Source organism: Podarcis pityusensis (genome assembly GCF_964106645.2).
Source record: "Podarcis pityusensis genome assembly, chromosome: 4".
Lineage (NCBI taxonomy): Eukaryota > Metazoa > Chordata > Lepidosauria > Squamata > Lacertidae > Podarcis > Podarcis pityusensis.
The window spans coordinates 33,261,508-33,284,671 of NC_138027.1; the positions used below are offsets into that span (position 1 = coordinate 33,261,508).

The window sequence follows — 23,164 nt, forward strand, 5'->3', positions numbered from 1 at the left end:
GCAAGCCTTCCTTGTGTACACAAACATTCAGCTGAACACACCAGAGAGGACCATGTTGCGTTTCTGCTCTCCTTAAGAGATTCTGAGAAACACCTGGTTGGCCACTGAAGGAAATAAAATAGCTTGGACTAGACTGTCCAACAGCGCTCTTCTGTGTTCAGCATTCCATCCCTTTCAAAATGTGCTAATAGCCCTATTCAGGAATTATGATGGTGTGTTAATTAAATACTTGAGGGGTGGGCTGCAGTGATGAGCGCACCAGCTCCACCCTCTCAGTTCTTTGTTCCACTGCACAAGTTGGAGGACAATCTGAAGCAGGGAGCCTCTTGTTCTTGTGGAAGCCCCACACGTTTCAGAACACTGATTTCCCAGGGTTATAAAAAGCAGGTGGGGCCCCTACAAGTACTTGTTTGAGGCAGTAGCCCTCCCAACTCATGCAGAGTGACAAGAACAACAAAATAGAGCTAGCACACATGTTCCCACAGCCCCACTCCCCATTCTCAGCATTTACATAACCTGCCATCTCAAGATCTCGCAGCTCGTACACAAGTGTGGCAACTGGAATCAAGTCGTGAGGTTGGGTTAGGCATTTTCAGGGTGAGGTTTGTTGCTGCCTTTTACCCAGCACACGCTCTTTTTCTACACGGACCCATTCTGCATTTCTTTCTCTGCCCCTCTCCCTGCATCCCTCTCTTCTTTTCCACATGCTGGAAAGGGACAGTGTTTAGTGATCTCACTCCAACTCCTGTTGGGCAGGGAAGAGGAGGAGAGATTTTGACTTGGTTTGGCTTCAACTGAAGGACATTCTCTCATGACAGGAGCTGTCGACACTTCTGGTATCAGGTCTCGGCTCCTAACGGAAAAACAAAGGGCTGGGTTCTCTCCGTTGGGTGTTGTTTGAGTCTCTACTTTTAGAAAAAGCAACAGCTGTTTTATCTTGGTATTGAGTGATACTGCTTTGCTTGGGCAGACAGTGAATCACTCAAAGCAAGTAAGAGGAGAGATGGCAAGGGAGTCCATTTAAAAGCTAACATGCATGCAGACAACATATAAGAGAGCAAACATAAGAAGGTGCCTTATACCAGGTCAAGTAATTGCTCAGCCTAGTTCAGTATTGCTGGCCCTGATTGTCCAGGATTTCAGGTCTGTTTAGGTTCCCAGCTTCACATGGAGATGTCACGTGGGACCTTTTGAACACAAAGCTCTAGCACTGAGCAAGCACCTTTCTCTATCAGCAAAGTACTCCTGCTCAGCAACCTGCATTCATTTCACTGTTGGACTTGACCAGGGTTTCCTGCCATGATGAATGCTTGTTACACAAACGCTAGGTATTTCAGATTTTCAGAGCTAGGGTGTCACTACAGAGAAGGGCCTCTAGTTGCCACCTGCCTCACCTCTGATGGTGGCAGTAGTCTCCAAGGGAGATCATAATGTATGGTTACGTGGATATAGAGGCAGCAATCTTGCAGGTCTCCCAGGCCCAAGCCATATACGGGTTTCAAAAGCATCACTGTGAATGAGGTGCCCAGATGTAGGGCAGAAGCCAATGTAGCTGCTCAAGGACTGGTGAGATAGGATCCCAATTTAGAGGCAAGCAGTTGTATATTTGAACTAACTGCAGTCTCTGGACAGTCTTCAAGGGCAGCCCCATCTACAACAAATTACGGTAAGAACTTGAACTATTTTACCTTAGCAGCGCAGTGAACAGGAATGATATAAGGGTTGAATCTTGCCTTCACCTCAGGTGGGATGGAGTCATTGAGTGGAGGCTAAGAGGAAAACAAGCACATTACAAACGGTTTATACCAACTTCAAAACCCTTGCTAAAAGACAAACTCCTTTCTCCAATAAGTGTATTTGCCAAATATACCCTCCAGAAGCCAATTAAGATGGTCAAGTGCCTATCAGTTTGGAAGTGAAATGGAGCAAACTAAAATTAAAATAGGAGCCCTACAGTTTGTAAATTAAAAGAAAACAAGTCTGCAGAACCTGCATAGACAGGAAAAAAATCAGAGAAACCCACCTCACAGGGTTGTTGTGAGGATAAAATGGGGAGGTGAGACTCATGCACACCACCTCAAAATCCTTAGAAGAAAAGGTGGCAACTAAAATAATTAAAGCATATTTCCCCCACTTGTGCTTTTCTAATCCGGAAACTACTTTAAAACTAACAAAGGCTTTATTTATTCGAGCTCTTCTTTGCCATATAGGGGAAGGCTAGTAGATTTGTGAGGAAGAGCTGGGTCCACAGTCTCAAATCAGCCAACGTAAGCATGATTTTCCATCAGTGGACAAATAAGCTCCAAATACTGCTCACAGACCCAGAGTGAAGCAAATGAAAAAATATCCAGAAAAAGTTTGAGAATCCTCTTAATTGCTACATGGCTGGTCTAGTAAGCAGCCCTCCTCACCGCCACTTGCCAGTGGAACATAAGTTTGGTCTCCTGGCAAAAAAGCATATGATCAGTATTTTAAAAGCCAGCAGGGCCTCAAGTCTAGTGGTCACCCCATTGTGTGACGAGAAGATGAACAGTGTTTCCACTGGTAAGAAGAGTCCAAGCAGCCACCAGGTGTTTATTTGAGACCAGTGGCAAGGACGAGAAAATGGAAAGTAGCGTATTTTCCCGAGGTTTTTTGACTCAAAAATCGTGTCCAAAAACTGGGGTAGTCCAATACACGGAAAGTGGCATGGGGGTGAGAAGCATTGCGCCCGCCAGCCAGCCGGTTGGTGCGAGTGCAACTTCCCCCGATGCCGCAGCAAGCGGAAAATGATCTAGGGAGTGTTTCCTGCCCGCAGCTGCGTGGGGGGAGAAGCTCAACAACTTTGGGCCATCTCCCCTCATTTTCTTAAAATGGAGTCCCCAAAAATAAGGGGGGGGTCCTTATACATGGGGGCATCTTCTTGATGGAACAATACCGTAGATATAAGCAATCTTGTAGAAGATAAGACAATCAAAGACTCCTCCAACACCCTCCTTTTTCCTATGTGGTTGTGCTACCAATTCCCACTTTTTCCTCACCCCCCTCCTTTAAAAACAGGCCTAGCAGCACTTGCCTTTGGTATGAAGCCCATAATCTTGTTGAGTTTGATGAGGACACATGGTTTGCCGTCTTTGTAACCAAAGCTGGGGTCACTTATCCCAGAGCAGTTGTCCAGCCAGGAGCGAAGGAACCTGCAAGATGGCTTCTTGCCCAGGCTGGGGTCAATAGGAGCTTCACCTTTGTGGGTGGAGGGTTCAGCTGGAGGTGGGGAGTAGGGGAGAAAAAGAAAAACCTTGCTTATATGCATTTTGATCAGCTTGCCACAATCAGTCATCTCAGGGATATTAAACCTTAAAGGCTCCAACTTAAAGTGTCTAATGGTGAATCCTACACCTGCTTCATATTATGAGACAGTGTAATAATTTTGCATGGGAAGCATCCACCTAGCTTTAAGGAAAACTTCTGATAATGAAAAATTGAATATTTCCCAACGTGCACTTATTTTCCCTGCTTAAATCTAATTGCTTGCAGCTGCCAGGTACCAAAACACACAGCCTGCAGACATGTCTCTCTGTGACATGTGCAGTATTGATCATGCCATTTTCCTAGATCATGGTGTGTTTAAAAAGGACTGCATGCACGAGCTAACTGCTTGGGTATCACAAGAGCTCTGTCTCATTTCAGAGAGGCCTGTCCCATGTCTACCAGATCCTACAGAGAACAGGGCTCCTTTGCCTTCAATAGTTATTCTAGGAAGGTCACAAGACATGTGGCTTCATCACCAACATGGGCTGTTGTGTTAATCTTACAGTGCCTTCCCGATGTTCACTGGAGACTTTGGCTCCGTACACATATACCTTGATATTCAAAACAAATAAGTTTCCCTTGCAGAATTCTGGGTGCTGTGGCTTACGCCTCACAGAGTTACAATTCCCAGCAACCCTTAAGAAAGCACAGTGCCCAAAATCCCTTGGGCGGGGGGGGGGGGTGTCCTTTACAGATTTTGTGTACAAGGCCTAGGGGTTTACCAGCGCCATCAAGCTAAGATGGTGCAGCAAACAAAATTACTGTCCCCAAACGCTACCATGGAAGGACTTCTCCTCTAGTTTTAAAACTGAAAGAGGTTTACTTTAGGTGCACAATTCTCAACTGATGAGGCTGGTTTGCCTGAGCAGGTACCAAGTGGACAAGGCTCATCCCTAACCCCTCTCAGGCAAGCTTTATGCTAGCAAGTCTTGTTGTGCAAGCAGGCCGAGTGCTGACTCAGCCCTCTCAGCTGAGCAAAGTGTGGACAGTTCTGTGGTACGCAGACCCACCATCGCTTATAAAATGGCAATGTTCTGGCAACCAGACAAGATCTGGAATCTGGGTTGTCACCAGACAGGATGGAAAGCTCTGGGGTAAGCAATTCCCAGAAAAGGAGCAGTGGGCAAGAAGGGGAAGGCCTACCTTTTCCCTCGTACCCCCCAATTTTGCCCTGCAGTTGCCTCCCCTCAGTTGTTCCCCTCTGAACTGTGGCAAACATGCCTGGACCCCTGACTAGGGGTGGGGGTCCCAAAACCTACTAAGTATTTGGATGGATCCCTCAATCCAAAACACAGCGAGCAGTACTAGCTAGGTGGTCTCCTTTGCTTCTTACAGCCTGGTCTTTTCAGTTGCTGTGTTGGCAAATATATAATGAATCTATAGCAAAACTGCACACAACAGTAGGGTTCTGGTGTCTCCATCCAACCCAAAACATTACAGATCAGTGCTATCGTACCAACCACCACCAGGGGCTAAGGAAATTGGTGAGGTTATTTCAAGCCATATTGTCTTCAGCAGAGCTAGGATTACTGAAGCATGAGGAGATAGTTACAGTTTGTTGCTGGGGTAATAATAATAATAATAATAATAATTTTATTATTTATACCCCACCCACTTGACTGGGTTTCCCCAGGCACTCTGGGTGGCTCACAGCACATAGGGTGAACAGGGAATCAACTGAGTTATTTGCTTAAATAAAAGGGAGTTCCCTTTTTCCGAGTGGGACTGGAAAAGTTACTGGCAAGGGTTGTTAGGCACCAGCAGCACTTTAGATGGACCAGACTAAAAGCAAATACATCCGAAACAAAAGTTATGTGCAAATAAAATCTACTCACTGGCACAAGACTCAAGCTCAAAATCTGCCTCTTGCTCCTGATTAAACTCATAAGCCTTCAGAAATGTATCCATGAGCTTCGTGTACTTCTCATATGTGTTTTTATCACTGGGATTGAAGGAAATCTCCATTTTAAATACCTGGGGAATAGCCGTCAGTCCTGGAAAGGGAAAAGAAGAAATCATGTAACACAGAGACACACAGAGCAAAGACAACTGATCTGTATCGTATTGTGCTTGCCCCACCATGAAAAGGATCACATCCAAACTTTCCTTATGCAGCAACAAACCAGAATAATTTTGGAACATGTATAGGTGCAGAATATGAAATGCTGAAACTGTCACCTTCCTCACCCACCAAAACAAAGAGAGCAGACTTTGGTGCTTACTGGCACAAGGCTTTTATTTTAGCCCTATTTGTTTTGAAATAAAATACTGTATTTTTTGCTCTATAAGACACACTTTCCCTTCCTAAAAAGTAAGGGGAAATCTGTGTGTGTGTTATGGAGCGAATGCAGGCGGGAAGGCTCTGCTCAGCGCTCCCTTTAAAGAGCCGTGCACATGCTCCACAAGCTCTTTAAAGGGAGCGCGGCTCTTGGGGGAGCCTTCTGCCTTAGCCGTGCGCAGCCTCTTCCAGGCAGGGGGAGCCTTCATGCCCCTGCCCGGGAGAAGCTGCGCACGGCTATTCCATAAGCCAAGACAGCAAAAGGCTATCCCAGAAGCCAGATCCCTCTTGCTGTTCTGGCTTCTGGGATTCAGATTTTTCTTTCTTGTTTTCCTCCTCCAAAAACTAGGTGCGTCTTATGGTCTAGTGCGTCTTATAAAGCGAAAAATACGGTGCTTCATGAGCTTGAAAAATCTACATGCTCTTTAAATTCAGAAATACCTTGTTCTAAAATTCTAAACTTAAGAACTACCTTTAAACAAAACAATAAGTACAATTTTATTCTCTCCAGATTTCTGCAGAATTTAAAGGTACATCAAATAGAGAGGCTCATCGAACTCCCTCCTCACATGGCACTAGAGAGTTGCAGCATTTTCCTGGAGTGCACAGAGGACTGCGCACTGGCTATGTGTATACTCCAAGTAACATAAAAAATCCCAGGGTGCTTCTGGCCAAGGGCTCATGTTCCTGAGTCAGATTGCACAATTCACAAGGTATCTCAAAGCACATCAGGGACTCCCTAAGTTTCTGATTTCCTCTATGGCCTTAGCTGTCCCCAGAATTTCAATGCACAGCCTGAAATTTGGCAGGCTCCATCCACTCTTCATCCACTTATGTGAAAAGAAAGAAAACAAACCCTTATAAGCAGCTTTTTGATTCCCCATTGCACTCACCAAGGGCAAAGCAGCTTCAGGTTTAAGAGATCGGATTTGGACCCAAATAAAATTGAATCAAAATGACACAGAGTTGCCCTGAAACAGATGAAGCTGCTTACAGAAATAATGCAATTCTTGTTGTCACTTCACATCCCTAACGCAAAGGGGCGCCTTTCTCAAAAGCCCAAATGTATAGTCCATATAAGAGCTTCAGGTGTAGGATTTCACCTAGGGAGACCCTGCCCACAATAGAGCGCTCCTGTATTGTAGATCATTCCAGAGATCCTACAGGTGAGATGATGTGCCTGCGTTAGCATGAAGGGCATCAGATTTCCAGAAGGACCCTTCACAAGCAGCTGGTTTTTCAAAAGATGGGGCAATGGAGACTCAGGCTGGATCTAGACACATCAAAGAAGCGTTTCAGTTAAACGCACTGTAAACTTTGTATGAGAAATCAGGCTGGCAAAAACGGAACTCCACAGCGCCACCTGGTGTCACAGTGTTAAAATGCATAAACAACACATAAAAAGTGTTCTTTCTTTGCCAATGTAGCTGAGTCTCCAGTCTCTTTTCCATTTATTTCACTGAAGAGGTTTCTGGGAAGGGAAGCTGTCACTTGTTTTTGCGGCACCCACAAGTCACGCCAGCCACACATTTGAATGTACCCCCCCTCTGCCCCTGCACTACAACATCCTTAAACTATTAGCTAAGATCACTGAACACACAAGATGCAGTGATGGCCACTGACTTACATGACTTCAAAAGGAGATCAAATTTACGCAATTTAAGCAATTTATCAAAGATGAAATATTATTTATTTCTCAACACATGAATTTAGGCATCTTAGGAACAGTTTGCATAAACTGCATTTAGCTTGCATGAAAATGCCCAATCCAGGTGAGCCCTTGCCTGTGCCACTCAGCACACAAAGGTGAGAAAGGGGCAAGGGAGAATTACAAACAGTGACAGGAAGAGGCCCGCAGTTGGAATGCAAAATATTCAGCTATCATGCCACTCCACACTCATTTCATTGAACTAGCCCTGCATTTGCTTCGTGGGTCAGATTAGGAGCAGCAAAAACTGAACACAATAAAAATATGTTCTTATTCTAGAATAAGTTCTGTTTCTTTTTTGAGGGGGGGGGGGTAGAGGCAAGAAGGGAGGTAATGGAAGATGATATTCGCAAGGGACAGATACATGTCACCATCCCGTACAAATGAATGCATTCCACATGTTTGTTCTCCCATAAGGTTCAGGTGGAGTTTTAATTGAATTACCCAATGCTTGCTTGATATCGATGCTGAAAGTAATGGGAGATGAAGTTCATGCTGCTTCACTGACGGCCACACACTGAGTTTGCTGTGGCACAAGCTCCGTTTCCCTTTGGCACGTCCAACTTAGAGCCGGCAGCCAAGACCTTTTCCAGACACTGCCATTATATAGTAGTTGTTTCTATAACCAAGCTGGGCTCTCGGTTCTGTTTCTGCTATGTCTCTTTCTCTCCTACCCCGGAATGCAGCAGGTTCAACAAAATAATTGGAAGGATTTAATGTAATAGGGCCTGAAACACATACAAAGTTTTATCCTTGTCCTCAGGTCCTGCTTGTGAGCTCCCCTTTACAGCATCTGGTTGTCTACTTAGGATGCTGTACTAGATGAGCTATTGGCCTGATCTAGCAGGCTTTTCTTATGTTCTTATCCTGTGAGAGATTCCCAGGTAGGGGAATGAGTCGTAAAATCTGGGGTGATCCAAGAATGGTTTTGTGGACTGTTAAGGGTACAGTGGTACCTCGGGTTACATACGCTTCAGGTTACAGACTCCACTAACCCAGAAATAGTGCCTCGGGTTAAGAACTTTGCTTCAGGATGAGAACAGAAATTGTGCTCCGGTGGCGCAGCAGCAGCGGGAGGCCCCATTAGCTAAAGTGGTGCTTCAGGTTAAGAACAGTTTCAGGTTAGGAATGGACCTTCAGAAAGAATTAAGTTCTTAACCTGAGGTACCACTATACTGCTATTTTACAACCAAGTTCTCCGTGCTCAGACAGACTGTTCTGCAGTGGCCCAGTTTGTGCAACATGGTAAACCATAGTTAAATACTTTACCATAAAAGCAGATTTCACTCCTCATCTGGGATGGGTGAGAACAACATGTCATGACCCCTGGTTTATCGCAGCCATCCACCACCCCAATATACATTCTGTTTTCTGACTATCTTAAATTGGGTCTCTATAATAAAATCAGTTCTCATGCCAGAGTTCATCCCCATACCTGGAAGATTAATAATGGTAGTCAAGGGCTACAACAATTTGTTGATCAACTATTCCCAGCTGTCTCAGGTTCACTACATTTCCCCCTGTAGTTGAAATTCTTGCACGTGCAAAATTATTTCTGCTGAGTGGTGCGGCTGCCTATTCCATGTCACAGGAAAAACACTCGTGCCACAGTTCAGACATTACAGCAGCACACATGTTTTTCCTAGTAAACATGGATTAGTGCAGCACTGGAAAGCTCAGTCCATGAAAAGGCTCGCACACTACAAAGAAATTGTTTGCACCTTACTATTCTAAAAACAGAAACGCCATTTGTCTCTACAGGCTATTTGAGAACTAAACAGAAATCTTTCATTAATTCTTAAGATACAATCCAACACACACACACACACACACACACACACGGCTTAATTTATTTCCACCTATACTTTCCACAGCTTTGCACTGCATGCCTACCTCTCCAAAGTAAATAAATGTGTCCTGGCTCTTGCTAAAGGGCAAACAAGAATAACTCCTTCCAACAGCCCTGCCCTTCTCAGTAACCTTAGACCAACAATGCAGTGTGGGCATGTACGACAGGAAGCAGGAGGAGAAAGGCACCCAAATGCTACTAAAGAATTCAGGAAATAAACATCGTGCCAGTAGCTCACACTTACCAAAGGCAAGTCCAGCTGGCAGCCACTTAAGGCACCCACTGGGACCCTGCGGACCCCGGGGATGAAAGCAGATTCATTTGTTTTGCTGCTATTCTGAGGGCTGATTCATGAAGAAAAGGCATGTGCTACAGTCCTAACTAGAGTGAATCACTTTAAACTACTGGATCATAGAGAACTGTGTTAAAAAGCTTCCTGCATGTGGAAAAGCTACCACATTAGGGATGAGCGCTGTTAGTCAAGCTTCGTCCGAGTGCGTTTGAATGAGGATCCTGCAGTAGAGACCATTCAGTAGGTTTCCCCTTTGAAACAAGAGTATTTCCTTTCTCCCCGGTGTAGCATTTGTTCCCAGAACCATCAGAGTCATAAATCAAATGAAGTGGAAAGTTTCCAGTGTGATGCTCCGTTACTAAGAAAGCAGATTACAATAACTGACAAGCAGGAAATGATTGGTTGCAAATAAAGTCAGCAGACAGAGAATAATGTTAAAGCAGTCCTATGAATAAAATAGATAGGTTAGGCTGATAAAGATAAGACTGGCAAAATTATTGCCTAGAGATTAATATTAATTGCTATCAAGCTGGCCAAAGTTCTGCATCATTACCCAATTGCATAGTCAGCATTGAGGGTCATGATTAATGCATGTCCCCTCGATTACTATGGGTTACCTCCAAGTAGGATAAACTCTGGACCCAACTCACTGCATTTATTTATTTATTTAAATGTTCATACCACACCTTTCTATTAAAACACCCGAATGTGGCTTTCAGTGATAAAAATCAAGGCAAAATGCTTTTTTGAAAAAGATGAGGGAGATCAGGAGACAACAACAGTTCGACTGAAATCCTGGAATGTTTAACAAGGTCAGCCATTCAGCAGGTTCCGAGATTTATCTGGTGAAAGGTTACAGCTGTTTGTATTCCATCAAAGAGAATCAAGAAGAGCCGGTTATAGGTACACCTCCTAAGAAAGCGAGTTTAATACCCATGGTGGAATTAACTGTTCAGTTACAACTAGTTACATACAGGATTCCACCTTCTTTCCAAATGTGGTTGCCCCTTTCTCCATCATTATTGCTAATAATTACTGAATAACTAAGTATATGCCAGCAGTCGTTCAAAGTGTCAGCATATGAGACACACTGTGAGCAGTTCTGAGACCCTGACAACCATTTTTCCTTGGCAGCAGGTGGACTGGATGCCATTTTAAAATATGGACTTCTTTATGCATTGCAAACAGACCCCAGACCAACTGCCCAAATATTCCAAAAAGTTGCTTGGGTCAGCATGCCTTTTAAAAATCCAGACTGCTGGACTTTGAATTGTGAGCAGCAGGGCACGAGTGCCTAGACAGGGTCTAAGAACTTCCACCCCACAGGAAAAGGGGAAGCAGTAACATGTTGCTGATTGAGAGGTAGGATGTGGTGACGAGCTTTTGTCTGGGTATGTGCCTCTCAGAACATGCACTCATCACAGCTCTCAGGAGCAAGGTAGCCATAGTATGGAATATAATTGTAGAGTTGGAAGGCACCTCGAGGACCATCTAGTCCAACCCCCTGCAATTCAGGAATATGCAGGTGGCCCATACAGGGATTGATCCTGCAACCTAGGTGTTATCGGCACCATGCTCTAACCAACTGAGCAAACCAGGCTATATTCTAATCTAAGCGGGATAGCAAGATGTTCTGGGCTGAAAATAATAAGCATGTCAGTCTTCTCATTATTAAATGAGCACAAGGGTAAAGAGAGGAATTAAATATCACAGCTGAACTGTACATCTACAAACTGAAATTAGCAAGCCCTGAAGTTACTAAGGGAAGGCAGTCCTCTCCACACTGGAACCATCAACTCCACAAGCTGTGCAGGAGCACCAAATTCTATGGCCCCATCTTCCATTTTTGTTCACTAGGACATTCGGCCAATCTTGCCAGGTGGTCTAGAGAGGCACAGATCCTGGCACGATACCTTCAGCTCAGGGAGCTGGACAAGAGTCACAGGCTCAAATAACTCATCCAAACCCAGCAAGTCTACATTCGGCACTAGATAGAGTCGTTTTTCCCCGTGGTGAAGCCAAGAGCACAGCAAGGAGCCAATTGAAGGGGCACAAATTGTTTTTAGACACAGAGAGCTATGTGGTTCTGCCAAGTTAATAAAATAGGGATTAACACCATGATAGCTCCCAAAAAATGAGCAGTGAGGACAAGCTCAGGTCCAGTTTTTTAGAGCCCTGAGCAGGGTGTGCTTGGCAGTGGTCCCTCCTCAATATCGATTGCCCCTGCAATGCCCAATACCACTTGGTTACACACACACACACACACACACACCCTGCAGCAGTGCTGCTTCCATCATCAGCCTTGGCCTTCCCTGAAGTTAAGCAGGCTTACCTGGTGGTGGTGCTGTAATGGGAGGAGTAAAACAGCACCACAACAGCCAGCCCTTTACAGCACTAATAGATAAGCCCATGAGTGAGTGATAGCAGGCAAATAGTGGCTGCACCAGCACAGCTACTGGGGGAGCCCAAGCGATGAGAGGCCTGGGGGGGTCCAAGTAAGATGTCAGCCCATTGGACCTCATTCTCCCTTTTACCCTCATGATTCGCCAGTGAGGTAGGTGAGGCTGGATGCAAATGGTCCAAGGTCACCCAGTGAGCTTCATGGCTGAGTGGGGTTTTAAACCATGGTCTCCTGGTCCCAACACTTTAACGGCTCCACCTCACTGTCCCTCTTGAGAAACTGAGGGCTTTTTTCATTCATGTACGAATTCTGGGGCTGAGACAGACTCTCTTCCTGCTGGAATTTCTAGAAACCAAATCCACAGAGTGCATGTCATGACTTCTTATCTGAGTTTCTGGTTCACGTACATCATTGGTGTCTATGAATACACAGTGAAAAATCCACATACCACTACTGTTACATGTTACATAAAAGAATCTCTGGCAAATTCCTACAGAAATTGCCTTTTATGTAGGAATTTTGCGGTGTTAAATCAGTCCTTAATCAGGCCTTGATCAAGACTGGGTTGAGCATACATGATCCTCAACATAATTCCTACAGTATGCTCTATTTCTGTTACAACAGAAATGCCCACGACAACTGACATCAAAGGTTAAGGCAGCAAAACAGTAAACATTAGGCAATACTTTTAAGTGTCATGGTCCTAACCTAAGCTAGTTATCATGCCAATTATAAGATACTGAAAAAGGTTTCCACCTAGTGGCACTATATAATGTTGGCTGCAATCTTAGTCTTAGGATAACCATTTATGCATTGCTAAAAAAAGAGAAAATGCATCACAGGGGAAAGGGTTGCAGAAGAGGAGCAAACACTCGAGTGTGTTAATTCATAAGTATAGATGCAAATTTAGAAATGATTGTGATAAGTTTAATAGAAATACCATACACCTCACCCTAGTGGAGGAAACTGTGCCTGTTCAGTCTCCTCACTGATGGGCAACATCAAGACTCCTGCCTTCTGGTGGTTTGTCTCTTTAAACCAGGCTTGGACTAGACAGCCCTTCAAATGGAGGACTATCCTATGTAAACTAAGACATATGACCATCCCAGTTTGCCATCCGCTCTCTTGTCACTCTCATGGTTTGACCCAAGTTAATGGAAAACCAGTGTGGTGGCAATTGACACTGGCAGACATGACTGGCTAGAACCATCGGCTCAGAAATACTGAAATGCTATGGCTGTCCACAAGGGACAGCAGGCACACAGAAGAGGCGATGTGCTTGAAATGGTACTAGCCAAAAAAGGCATTTTAGCCATAGTGCAGTTCTTCTCGAGAGATCTTGCTGGATCATGCTATAGCTCATCTAGTCTAGCCCAGAAGCATCCTATTCCCAGAGTGGCTAACCAGATACCTACGGGAAGCCCATAAGCAGGATCCGAGCATGACAGGGCTGTCTTCCCATATGATTCCCATTGGGATGCCTACCATTGCAACGGTGAGACTACAACAGAGACATCACAACACACCGTGAGATTGCTATCCGTCCTCTCTGCTGGAAACTTCTAACATACCTGGAATGCTCAAGCATGGGATAGCTGCTGTGCCCTTAATCACACAGCCAGCATCCTGGCTGTCACAATAATGGCAGCCTGCACGGCATAAGGAGCAGAATGGCTACAAACACACCGTGTATGGTATGCAGATATGAAGTTGTGTGCAGATAGTCTTAGGGGGGTAACTTCTAGCATTACATCTGTAAAGGAGCAGACATGCAAGTAAGACTTTGCAACATGTAGTGGAAATGCCTGGAAAGAGCCACTAGTACATTTCCCTTGTGGGAGAAAGGCATGTTTGGACATTACCATTTATTGCAGAGAGTCCGCTTCTATTGCTGCATGTTGTAATGCCTAATAAGGTGCAAAGAGGCCAAAGAGATCTCAGATAGGAAACTCTAAAGTTGCTCTAAATGCTATTTCAGAGACCAGATACTCACTGCCATTTTGCTGCTTTCCATAAGCTGTTAGTAGTGCAATCATGCTGCCATCATATGCTTTAAATTGTAGCAGCCATGGAAGACCTCCTGGTCAGTTTCTGGCAGGAATTTCCTGGTCCGCAGCCCTTCACCACTATGCAAGCCTTCCCTTCTGTGTCTGTCTTACTTCCCTTCTGTGTCTTCCCTTCCCTTCTGTGTCTGTCTTACTTCCCTTCTGTGTCTTCCCTTCCCTTCTGTGTCTGTCTTACTTCCCTTCTGTGTCTTCCCTTCCCTTCTGTGTCTGTCTTACTTTGTGCAAGTGACCACAGAAGTAACGATGTGGTTCCGGACCCAAAAGAAGTGTGCAGCTGAAGATTGAAGCCCAATAGGCCCCTTTCGTCCACTGCTGCCTTGATTGCTAACTCATTATATAGCAGAAGTTTCCACTAGGTTATTGCAAGCTACATTGTTCATTGACCCCTATTTCTTCAATATGTGGAAAATCACCTCTTACATAATTTTGCAATGCTGTAGATAAATTTAAATTTTAAAAAGAAGTTAAGAGTTTCACTTTTGTTAGGCTCATAAACCTCTTTTGATTTTGTAAATAAAGCAGACATTCACCCGTAGACATCCGCCCCTTTTTTTAGCCGGGGGTAAGCTATTTTTGCAAACTTTTAAGTGCCCGCTACTGGTTACTTGTAAGAGCAGCAGGTAATTCCAGTTTTAAATTTGGGGGTGGGAGAGAGGGAATTTAAAAGAAGAACTGGGGGTGATGGGGACGCAAAAGAAATCACATGAGGGTGACTCCGAGTTTCCATCCCGATAAAAGTTCATATAACTAAAGATGGGAATATTTCCTCTTAAAGTGGAAATAAAGAGATGCTGACTGTGAGGGGAGAGACTTCATCAGGCAAGGCCTCCTTCCACCTGCCTTGCCCCACCCCCTGGCCCTGGGATTCTTCATAAGGAAACTGCGCCTGGAGGAAGAACTGTGAGGGGAGAGACTAGGCAAGGCCTTCTTCCACCTGCCTTGCTCCACCCTCTAGTCTCTGCTTCTCAATTTGTATTGTATTATTTTATGTGCTGTGGCTTGCCGTTGTTTCATTGATTATAGTTTGGAAATTTATTGTAACTGTTGAGTGGTTTTCTGTTTAACTTTTATACGTTGATATTATTTTATACTATTCTAATGATAGCTAGATGTTACTTTTTTGATGTAGGTTGCTTATTTTAAAGTTTTGTTTTATTATCAAATTTTTGTACTGCATTAGATTGTTATAAGATGTACATTTTTTGTTTCTTCAGCTTGTAAACCGCCTTGAGTATTGTAAGATAGAAAGATGGTATACAAATTAAAAATGTTGATGATGATCCAAGGATCCAAGTCACTCTAGAGAGTTATGATTCAACATGTATGCTTTAAAGCAGGGTTGTAATTCCCCCCCAATTTTTACTGTTTTATCTTTCGTAAATCACTTTGAGGGTTTTTAAATAAAAAAATCAAGTGATGTATAAATTTTATGAAATAAAGAAATAATAAACAAAACTGTGGTGTACTGATATAAGGGGTATGGTGCAGGATGTGTTTTATGAAGCAATTATAATCTAGACTCACTCGCTAGATCATCACGTGATGTTGTACGGATGCCTGATTGTCATCTTCCAAAGCAACTACTCTATTCCGAATTTAAAAATGGAAAGCGTAATGCTGGTGGTGAACAAAAGAGGTTTAAAGCAAATCTAAAAAAAAGTAGTATAAACACCGACAACTGGGAAACTCTGGCCTGCGAGTGCTCCAATTGAAGAACCACCTTTGTCAAAGGTGTCATGGACTTTGAAGACACTCAAACTCAGGATACAAGGGAGAAACGTCCTAAGAGGAAGGCAGGCTTGGCAAATCCAAACCATGATCAACTCCCACCCGGGAACCAATGTCCCCACAGTGGAAGGACGCGTGGGTCCAGAATTAGCCTCCACAGTCACTTTCGGACTCATTGTTAAAACCGTGTTTATGGAAGACAATATTACTCAGCTACGAGTGATCAAAGAAGATAACCTAGAATAATGACACTTTAAAAATAAGGGACAATGGATGACTCTAGACAACACAGTAGGAGAAATCTAGCAATGTGGCGTGCAACACCAATTTATCAGATTATTGCTTGAGGTATAAATACTCCCAGATTGAACTTTTCAAACCCTTATTATTCAATGTTTTAGAATTCCATGCATAATGTTTTTCTTTAAAATGATAGCTACTTCGCATAATATATTGAACTGCGTAGTCCACTGAGTAGCCTAATGTTTGCCATTTATATTACAGTCCTAGCAAAACATCCACCAGTACATGTGTAGGGCTCTCGTATGACAACAGTCCCTGGAGGGGATTGTGGTAAACAATATACCCCCCAGAAGCTTAGGCTACCTCTGTTGATAGTGGCTGGGCCACCCAGTGTCAAAAGTGTTCAGTTTTGCCTTCAACAGTGTCCTCGAGGGCCTTACTTAATTTATGGGAGAAAATGCACAGGTGCATTTAGAGTAGGGTCCTTGGACTATATCCAAGTAACTCATTCCATCTGCATAAGGATTTTCACTGGCACAACAGAACTTCCCCTAGTCGCCCTCTGCATGCCACTTAAACTGGCTCTTGGTTTTCCCCATAATCCTCCAGAACAGACTCCGGGACAGGGTGGGGAGTGGTGGTGGTGGTGAGTTCTGTGCAAGCAAAAATCCTGGCAGAGACGGAAAAAGATAGTCGGAGACCACCCTTTGTCTGCTACCTATGCCTGATCACCCCAATAATTGAGAATTAATACTGTGCTTGCCACCTGCACTTGTGAGAGCTGTTTACTCACTGCTACAAGGAACAGCGACCAGCTACAGTAGCATTAAAAATACAATGTTCCAACATTTGTTCCAACTTGCATCCTGAACCGACGTCTTTGCTTAAAATGGGGGCAGCCAATGGAAAAAACACAGTGGTTCAACTTGATCTCAACATGAGTGTGTGTAGGCCTTGCTGGGGATTCAGTAAGGAGGAAATGCATTTCGCAGTGGGAGTTAGCCCACCAAGCAGCATTCTGGCAGTGCTGCTGCGGCCGTTTAAATATTATACTGCTATTTAAAGCTTCTGAAGAGTTTTATAGTGAGCAAGAGGGAGGGAGGGAAGGAGGGAGGCATAAATGATGACTGCCTCCAGCATCAAGCAACCCTGGGGTCATTTGTAATGTGGAAACTAGCAGTTGCAAGACTCCATGCGCGCACACACACAGCTGGTTCCTACTAACTGCTGGGAATGGATAATGCTTGATAGAGGCTTGGTGGAGCAAGCAGGGTAGTTGCTGTTCTGTCAAATCATCCTGCTTACTTACATATGGCCAGCTTATAGGCACAGGTTAACAGTCATTTTCTCAATGACTGTGTACACACCCTACATTTAAAGCACCCCCCCCCCCCAAAAAAAATAGTCATGGAAGCTTTAGTTTCTCCATGCCAGAGCTACATGGGTCTGAACAAACACAAACCCCCGTGTTGCAAAACGTAACAATCTACAAAAAATGCAAATGCAACACGCTGGCTACTAACCGTTAGTGAATATATAATCGGTTATGATGTCATTCAAAATATACAAATAAGCCACTTCAAAATAATGTGTATATCATACAACACATCTCACAAAATATACAAGTAACTACAAGTTATATGTATCAGAGTCAAAGAATCAAACAAATCAATGAATAGCGAGGAACGCCAAGTCATCTTTCAAAGGAAGACGTCTCACAAAAGTCTCAAAGGAAGACATCTCTCCGAAGTCTCAAAAGGACAATATATCTGGAATAGTTCAACTGTTTTGGAATAAAGTCTTCATCAGCGAATAATTATCAATGAAATATTCATACTAGTGGGGATCATGCTAGTTTATCAGTGCTCACAGGGGCTAACAAATAAGCTAAAAGTCAAGACCCCTGTGAAGTTTCATGTTATCCTTTCATGTCACAGATTGTTCCCCAGCCCAACCAACGCCACTCCAATCCTAAACATATTTCTAGACAAGTGTAATGGACAGTTTCAACATCTGAATAAGCAAAATTCAGATTATAGCCCAAGGGGCAAAACGGAAGGTAGTTAACTTATTTAGCAGCTAGCCTAGATTAGAAAGCAGATGTTCTGAGCACAACTTAAGACTCCCAGCACCAGACAGCAAGCACTCAAGGGGGCCGCTTGGGTTGGCACGTGAGGGATGGCAGAAAGTTAAGGTTGTATCCAACACTCTGCAAGTGGTTTTCCTCTCATTCAGTGAGACTTTCCCTTCCCCACTTTTCCCCTTTTACCCCCCCCCCAAATCTGCTCCAGGGGGTCCTCTGGCTCCCTGGAGCAGATTTTGAGGGCATGGGAAGCTGCAGAAGGAAAGGGGGAGGTGTTATGCTATGCAAGGAGATGCCACTGCAGACAGGAAGTGTTGGATACTACCCACAACTTATGCTGGGTGTCTTGTCCCCTGCAATGGAGCCAGGATCAAGCCCTGCATGCTGTGCCTTGGTAGCTTTAAATGAAGCTAGGCATTACTCTAAACCAGTAATTGCCCCTTTAGGGATTATTAGACTCAGTGACAGCACATCATTCTCTCGTTTACTTTGGGGCTGCTTTTGAATCTAAGGATGTGTGCCATATATATATATATATATATATATATATATATATATATACATACACACACACTGTCCACAACTGTGCTAACATTTACTCCTGGACTGTATGCACACATTATTGTTCCTTGGTTCATATATGAACAGAGAACTGCTGTGCTGGGGATAGTCCTGCCTCTAAGCTGCGAAGAGGAATACGCAGGAGATGAGAATCCACCAGAACTAACCCTTCCCTCATCTTCAGGTAACTTCTACTCCTTTACAATATTCTGTTTTGCACACAATCATCTGTTGTCCAGCTATCATCAGTGGCACAGTGTGCATTTTATCAGCTCATGCCCATTTGCCAGTAGTGACACCTCCTGGACAGGCAGAGCCTTTTCATCACTGGCACCTCACTTGTGAAATACCCTCCTCAAGAAACATGGTTGGCACTCGCTCTGCTCTTATTTAGATGCCAGGTTAGGACACCCTCAGAGGCGTTTTTATGATTTTATGTCTTTCAGGCATAAATTAACTTTAGGAATTTTCCACTCTCCTGTTAATGGTTTCATGGAATTCTTGTATTCTTGTTGTTGAGATTTAAATTTGTAGACCGCTTTAGATAAATTTGCAAGGAAGCATGGTGTATAAAAGTTTGAAATGAACTGAAACGAAAATTCTTTCCATTTTCCATTTTTTGTGTGCCTTGTGCCAGGCTGCACCCTATTCCAGAACATCCTTTTATCCTGCATTCATCCTGCTCCTTCTTCCACTAAATATTTCTAACAGAAAAGCAATGGCTTTTCTGAACTGCCCTAACTGTGTCCCCTCCGTTCACTAAATGATCCCCTTCTGCATCGTTGCTGATCTGAATCACAGTGTTTTCTTCCCTAATGCAGACTGTAAGCTGCAGGTTGAGAACCCAGAGCCCTTCAAGCTCTTACTGTTCCACAACTCCCATTGTATCAACCTTTGGGCCCTGCTGGCTGAGGCTGATAGGAATTGGAATCCAGCAATATCTAGAGAGACATGCCCCACCCACCCTGTGAACATCCGAGATAAAGGTCCATATCCTTTTGGCAGAGAATCTTATTGTGCAGTCTGCACAAATGGTTAAATGCTAACAGAGTCATGACTGAACTGAAAGTAGAACCGCCTACTTTTAGCCTGAAATGGCAAGCAGACAGCAAATACCTGGTGGGAAACCCAGTTTGCCCTGTGATGAGTGACAGTGCTTAACACAGCTTAGATGTGTTTGCAATCCACAAGAAGTAACTCAAGGCACCAGGAAGGTACTGTGCCACATAGACAACAAATATTCTTGTGGCCCCTTAAAGGCTAACACATTTGTTATGGCATAAGCTCTTGTGGACTAGACCCCCCTTCATAATTGAGATATTATTCTCAGTTGGCAGGTATATAATATTCCTTATGGGTGTGAATGGTTAAAACAGTAGAGTAAAATGGAAATTAAATGCAAAATGTATGGTCTGTGACAGCTGGGGAAAGGCTGTAGCTCAGTAGTAGAGCCTCTGCTTTGCATGCAAAAGGTTCCAGATTCAATCCCCGCCATTTCCAGGTGGGATGGGAGAGAACTGCTGCCAGTCAGTGCAGACAATACTGAGTTAGAAGGACCAAAGATCTGACTTGGTACAAGACAGCTTCCTATGTTCCTAATTCGATTAAAAGTTTGGTGTGTGCAAAATAAGCACAGTGACCCTTCCCAGCAGCAGTAACTGGTGATCCCATAATCACCCATGTTTGGTACGCTGATTAGCACATGTAGTGGGACAAGACAACACAGTCCCTCTTCACGTCCAAACAGACAGAATCAAACTTCTTGATTAATTGTAATTCAGTGGCTTCATGCGGGAAGTCTCCCTTTAAAGTGCCTTTGTTGAAGAATGGAAACTTTAAATTAACTTAGCAACACTAGAATGGTTGCATTATTATCAATTAGCAGTCACTTAACTGAATTGTGACTGGCTGCACTTTCTGGTTTTTGCTGCCATTTGACCCAATTGCTCGCTACTCCCCCCCCCCCCACTACACTAGCATATGTGTGTACACACACGCCTGTCAACTTCATGTGTCTGATGAAGTGGGTTCTGTTCTGTAAAAGCCTGGGCCATAATAAATATGTTAGTCTTGAAGGTGCTACAAGACTCCTTATGTGTTTTTTGCTGCAGCGGACTAACACAACTGCCCCTCTGGACGTTGTACCATGAAGATGAAGCACAAATAAGCCCATGTGGAATGGTCTGCAGTCTAATCAGACACAGAATCCTAATATGCAACAAAGGATCAAGTTTACATTAGCTGATGCACAGCTTTGCCTTTTCCTGATTTTCTCTCCAGAGTGCCCAGAAGCAAAGGTGAGCAGCAGGGCTCTTGCTCCTTCAACAGGTATGTAGAAGAGAGAATTTTACCAGAAGCAGCTTCTCCTGAAATATTTGATGCCATACAACTATGAGGGAGATAGGAGTCCTTCATCTTCATTTCTGGAGCTCTCAGAGCTGGCGTGCCCTAAGCAATAAAAGTCTGCTTTCTTAGAAAGTGAATTTGTTGTGTCAGAGCACATTAGCACTTTAATCCACTTTAATAGAGCAAATCTAAATAGGCAGCCAGTGATTCAATCCCTCCCACCAAATACTAATAGTCTGGAAGTGACCCTTCTCTCTCCCCTATCCACACTTTTTTTAATGGAGAGTAAACCATAATAACAAGTGGTAATTGTGCCACTAAAGATGAGGTCCCAACTAACTTTGGCTCCCAGCCCATCAGTTGAAGACTGAATGGTCTTCAGTTGGTGGAACAGAGCTCACTACTGAATCACAGGTGGGGAACCTGAGGTCCTCCAGATGTTGTTGGACTTCTGCCCATGGCCAATGGTGAGGGACAGTGGGACTTGGAGCCCAACTGCACATCTATCCCCACAGCTTCTCTAGCCTTGCTCTAATGAATCACAGCTATACCTGAGGTGGGCCCAAACGGCACCACAAATACAAATATATGGTTCAAAACTAAGAAGCGGTCCCCCAAAATGCACATAGGAGGCTAAAGGTGGGTCTCAGGTCTGAAAAGGTGGAAGACTATCGGGTTAGAGTATTGGGCTTGGATGCCCAGCCTTAAAACTCAACTCTGTTATAAAGCCTTGAGCAAAGCAATCTTGGCCTAACTAAGGTCACAGAGGTTGTTGCTCTGAACTTACCTGAACTTACTAGAGGAGCAACGAGATAAAAACCCATTGGGAAATTACACCGAGAACTGGAGGGCACACTTTTCTAGCAAGGCTGGCCCAAGGCATTTTGGCACCTGAGGCAAACCACAAAAAATGACACATGCACCCCAGCCAGCAAAGAAGAGATGAGTGAAGATCTACGTCAGGAACAAGAGGGGAAATCAATCTTACCCAACGGTTTAAGTCGGAATCGAAGGCTGTCGGTGGAGAGAGAAAAAGCCTGTTCTGAGTCTCACCAGGAAGATACAGAGCCTGGGAGACCCCAGAAGGCAGCCCCCACCAATTCTTTACTAGGGGCGGGAGAAGATTAGCGGTGCCTCCTATTCACCAAGAGAAGCGGCACTGCTGTGGGGGGGGGGGAGCGCAGAGGAAGTGGCAGATCTGGCCCCCAAGGAGTGTGACGCAGCCATTGCTGCCACTGCAGCAGCAGCAGAAGTAGTAGTAGTAGTAATGGGTGATGCATTCCTTGGGAGCCAGATCTGCTGCTCTCTGTAGATCCTGCTGCCTGAGATTGAGCAGGCTCTGCTTCCTAGTGAAACAACAGGCAAGCCAAAATGTCCTTCTTTGTTACAGTACACTACCAGTTCATCTGTGCCTGACCCTACAAGTTTTGAGGAAATAAAGAAGGCCATGCAGCTATTGAAAGAGGCAGTCAAAATCCAGCAGCTCTAAATAAAATCCGCTGCGGCAAAATAAGCAAACACACACCACTCCTTCTGTGTGTGGGGGGGGGGTTGAGTTTGACCAGCGCCCCTCATCAGTGCACATTGTTACCTGGGGGTGCTACTCGGTCCTGATACTTGGGCTCGAATTCGCTGATGGTGAGCAGCATGACTTGAATGGTCCCAATGAAGATACCAGCCAGGCAGCCGTAGAAGATCACATAGAAGAGTAAGATCTTAACTGTGGCAAGAGAAAAAATAAACACATAACAGTCAAGGATGGAAGGCTAATTATGCAAGAGGCCATTTGGGTATCCAGCAGTTTCTCAACATTACAAGCGCCAAGTTCTGCAACAATTGCAATTAAAGAATCACGGAGTTGGAAGGGGGTTCAAAGGTGATGGAGCCCAACCAGAGATGTTGTTGGACTTCAACTCCCATCAGCTCCAAGCAGCATGGCCAGTGGGGAAGGATGATAGGAGTTGGAGTCCAGCAACATCTGGAGGGCTACAGGAAATCCTGTTACAGCTCCCCAAAGGCAATGCCCTCAAAGAATAACACGTCATTGAAAATAGCCTGGACAGACCTGAAAATACTATTTGTGGTATCATATCTCTCTCTTTCTCTCTGGCAGAGAGTCAGGACTGCTGCTCACAGAGGGAGCAATACTAAGCACATTTACTTAGAAGTTCTGTAGAGCTCAATGGCCTTAATCTTACATAGGACAGAAAAAATTGTGGGCCATAGGTCTGTTCATTGATGGTTATTAGCCATGACAGACATGTAGAACCTCCAAGTGCAGAAAAATTAATTTTGTTGTTGTTTAGTCGTGTCCGACTCTT

General features: G+C 44.3%; 1 protein-coding gene across 1 annotated transcript in view; it reads right to left on the reverse strand.

Moving 5' to 3' along the window:
• Nucleotides 1-23,164, reverse strand: part of ATP1B1 (ATPase Na+/K+ transporting subunit beta 1) — a 30,921-nt gene that overhangs the window by 1,880 nt on the left and 5,877 nt on the right. Inside the window, exons 2-5 of the mRNA XM_081002768.1 lie at nt 22,435-22,563; nt 5,124-5,282; nt 3,056-3,240; nt 1,689-1,769 (exon numbers count right to left, since the gene is read on the reverse strand). Of these exons, the coding sequence (XP_080858894.1) occupies nt 1,689-1,769; nt 3,056-3,240; nt 5,124-5,282; nt 22,435-22,563 (554 nt within the window). The remainder of the gene's footprint in view (nt 1-1,688; nt 1,770-3,055; nt 3,241-5,123; nt 5,283-22,434; nt 22,564-23,164) is intronic.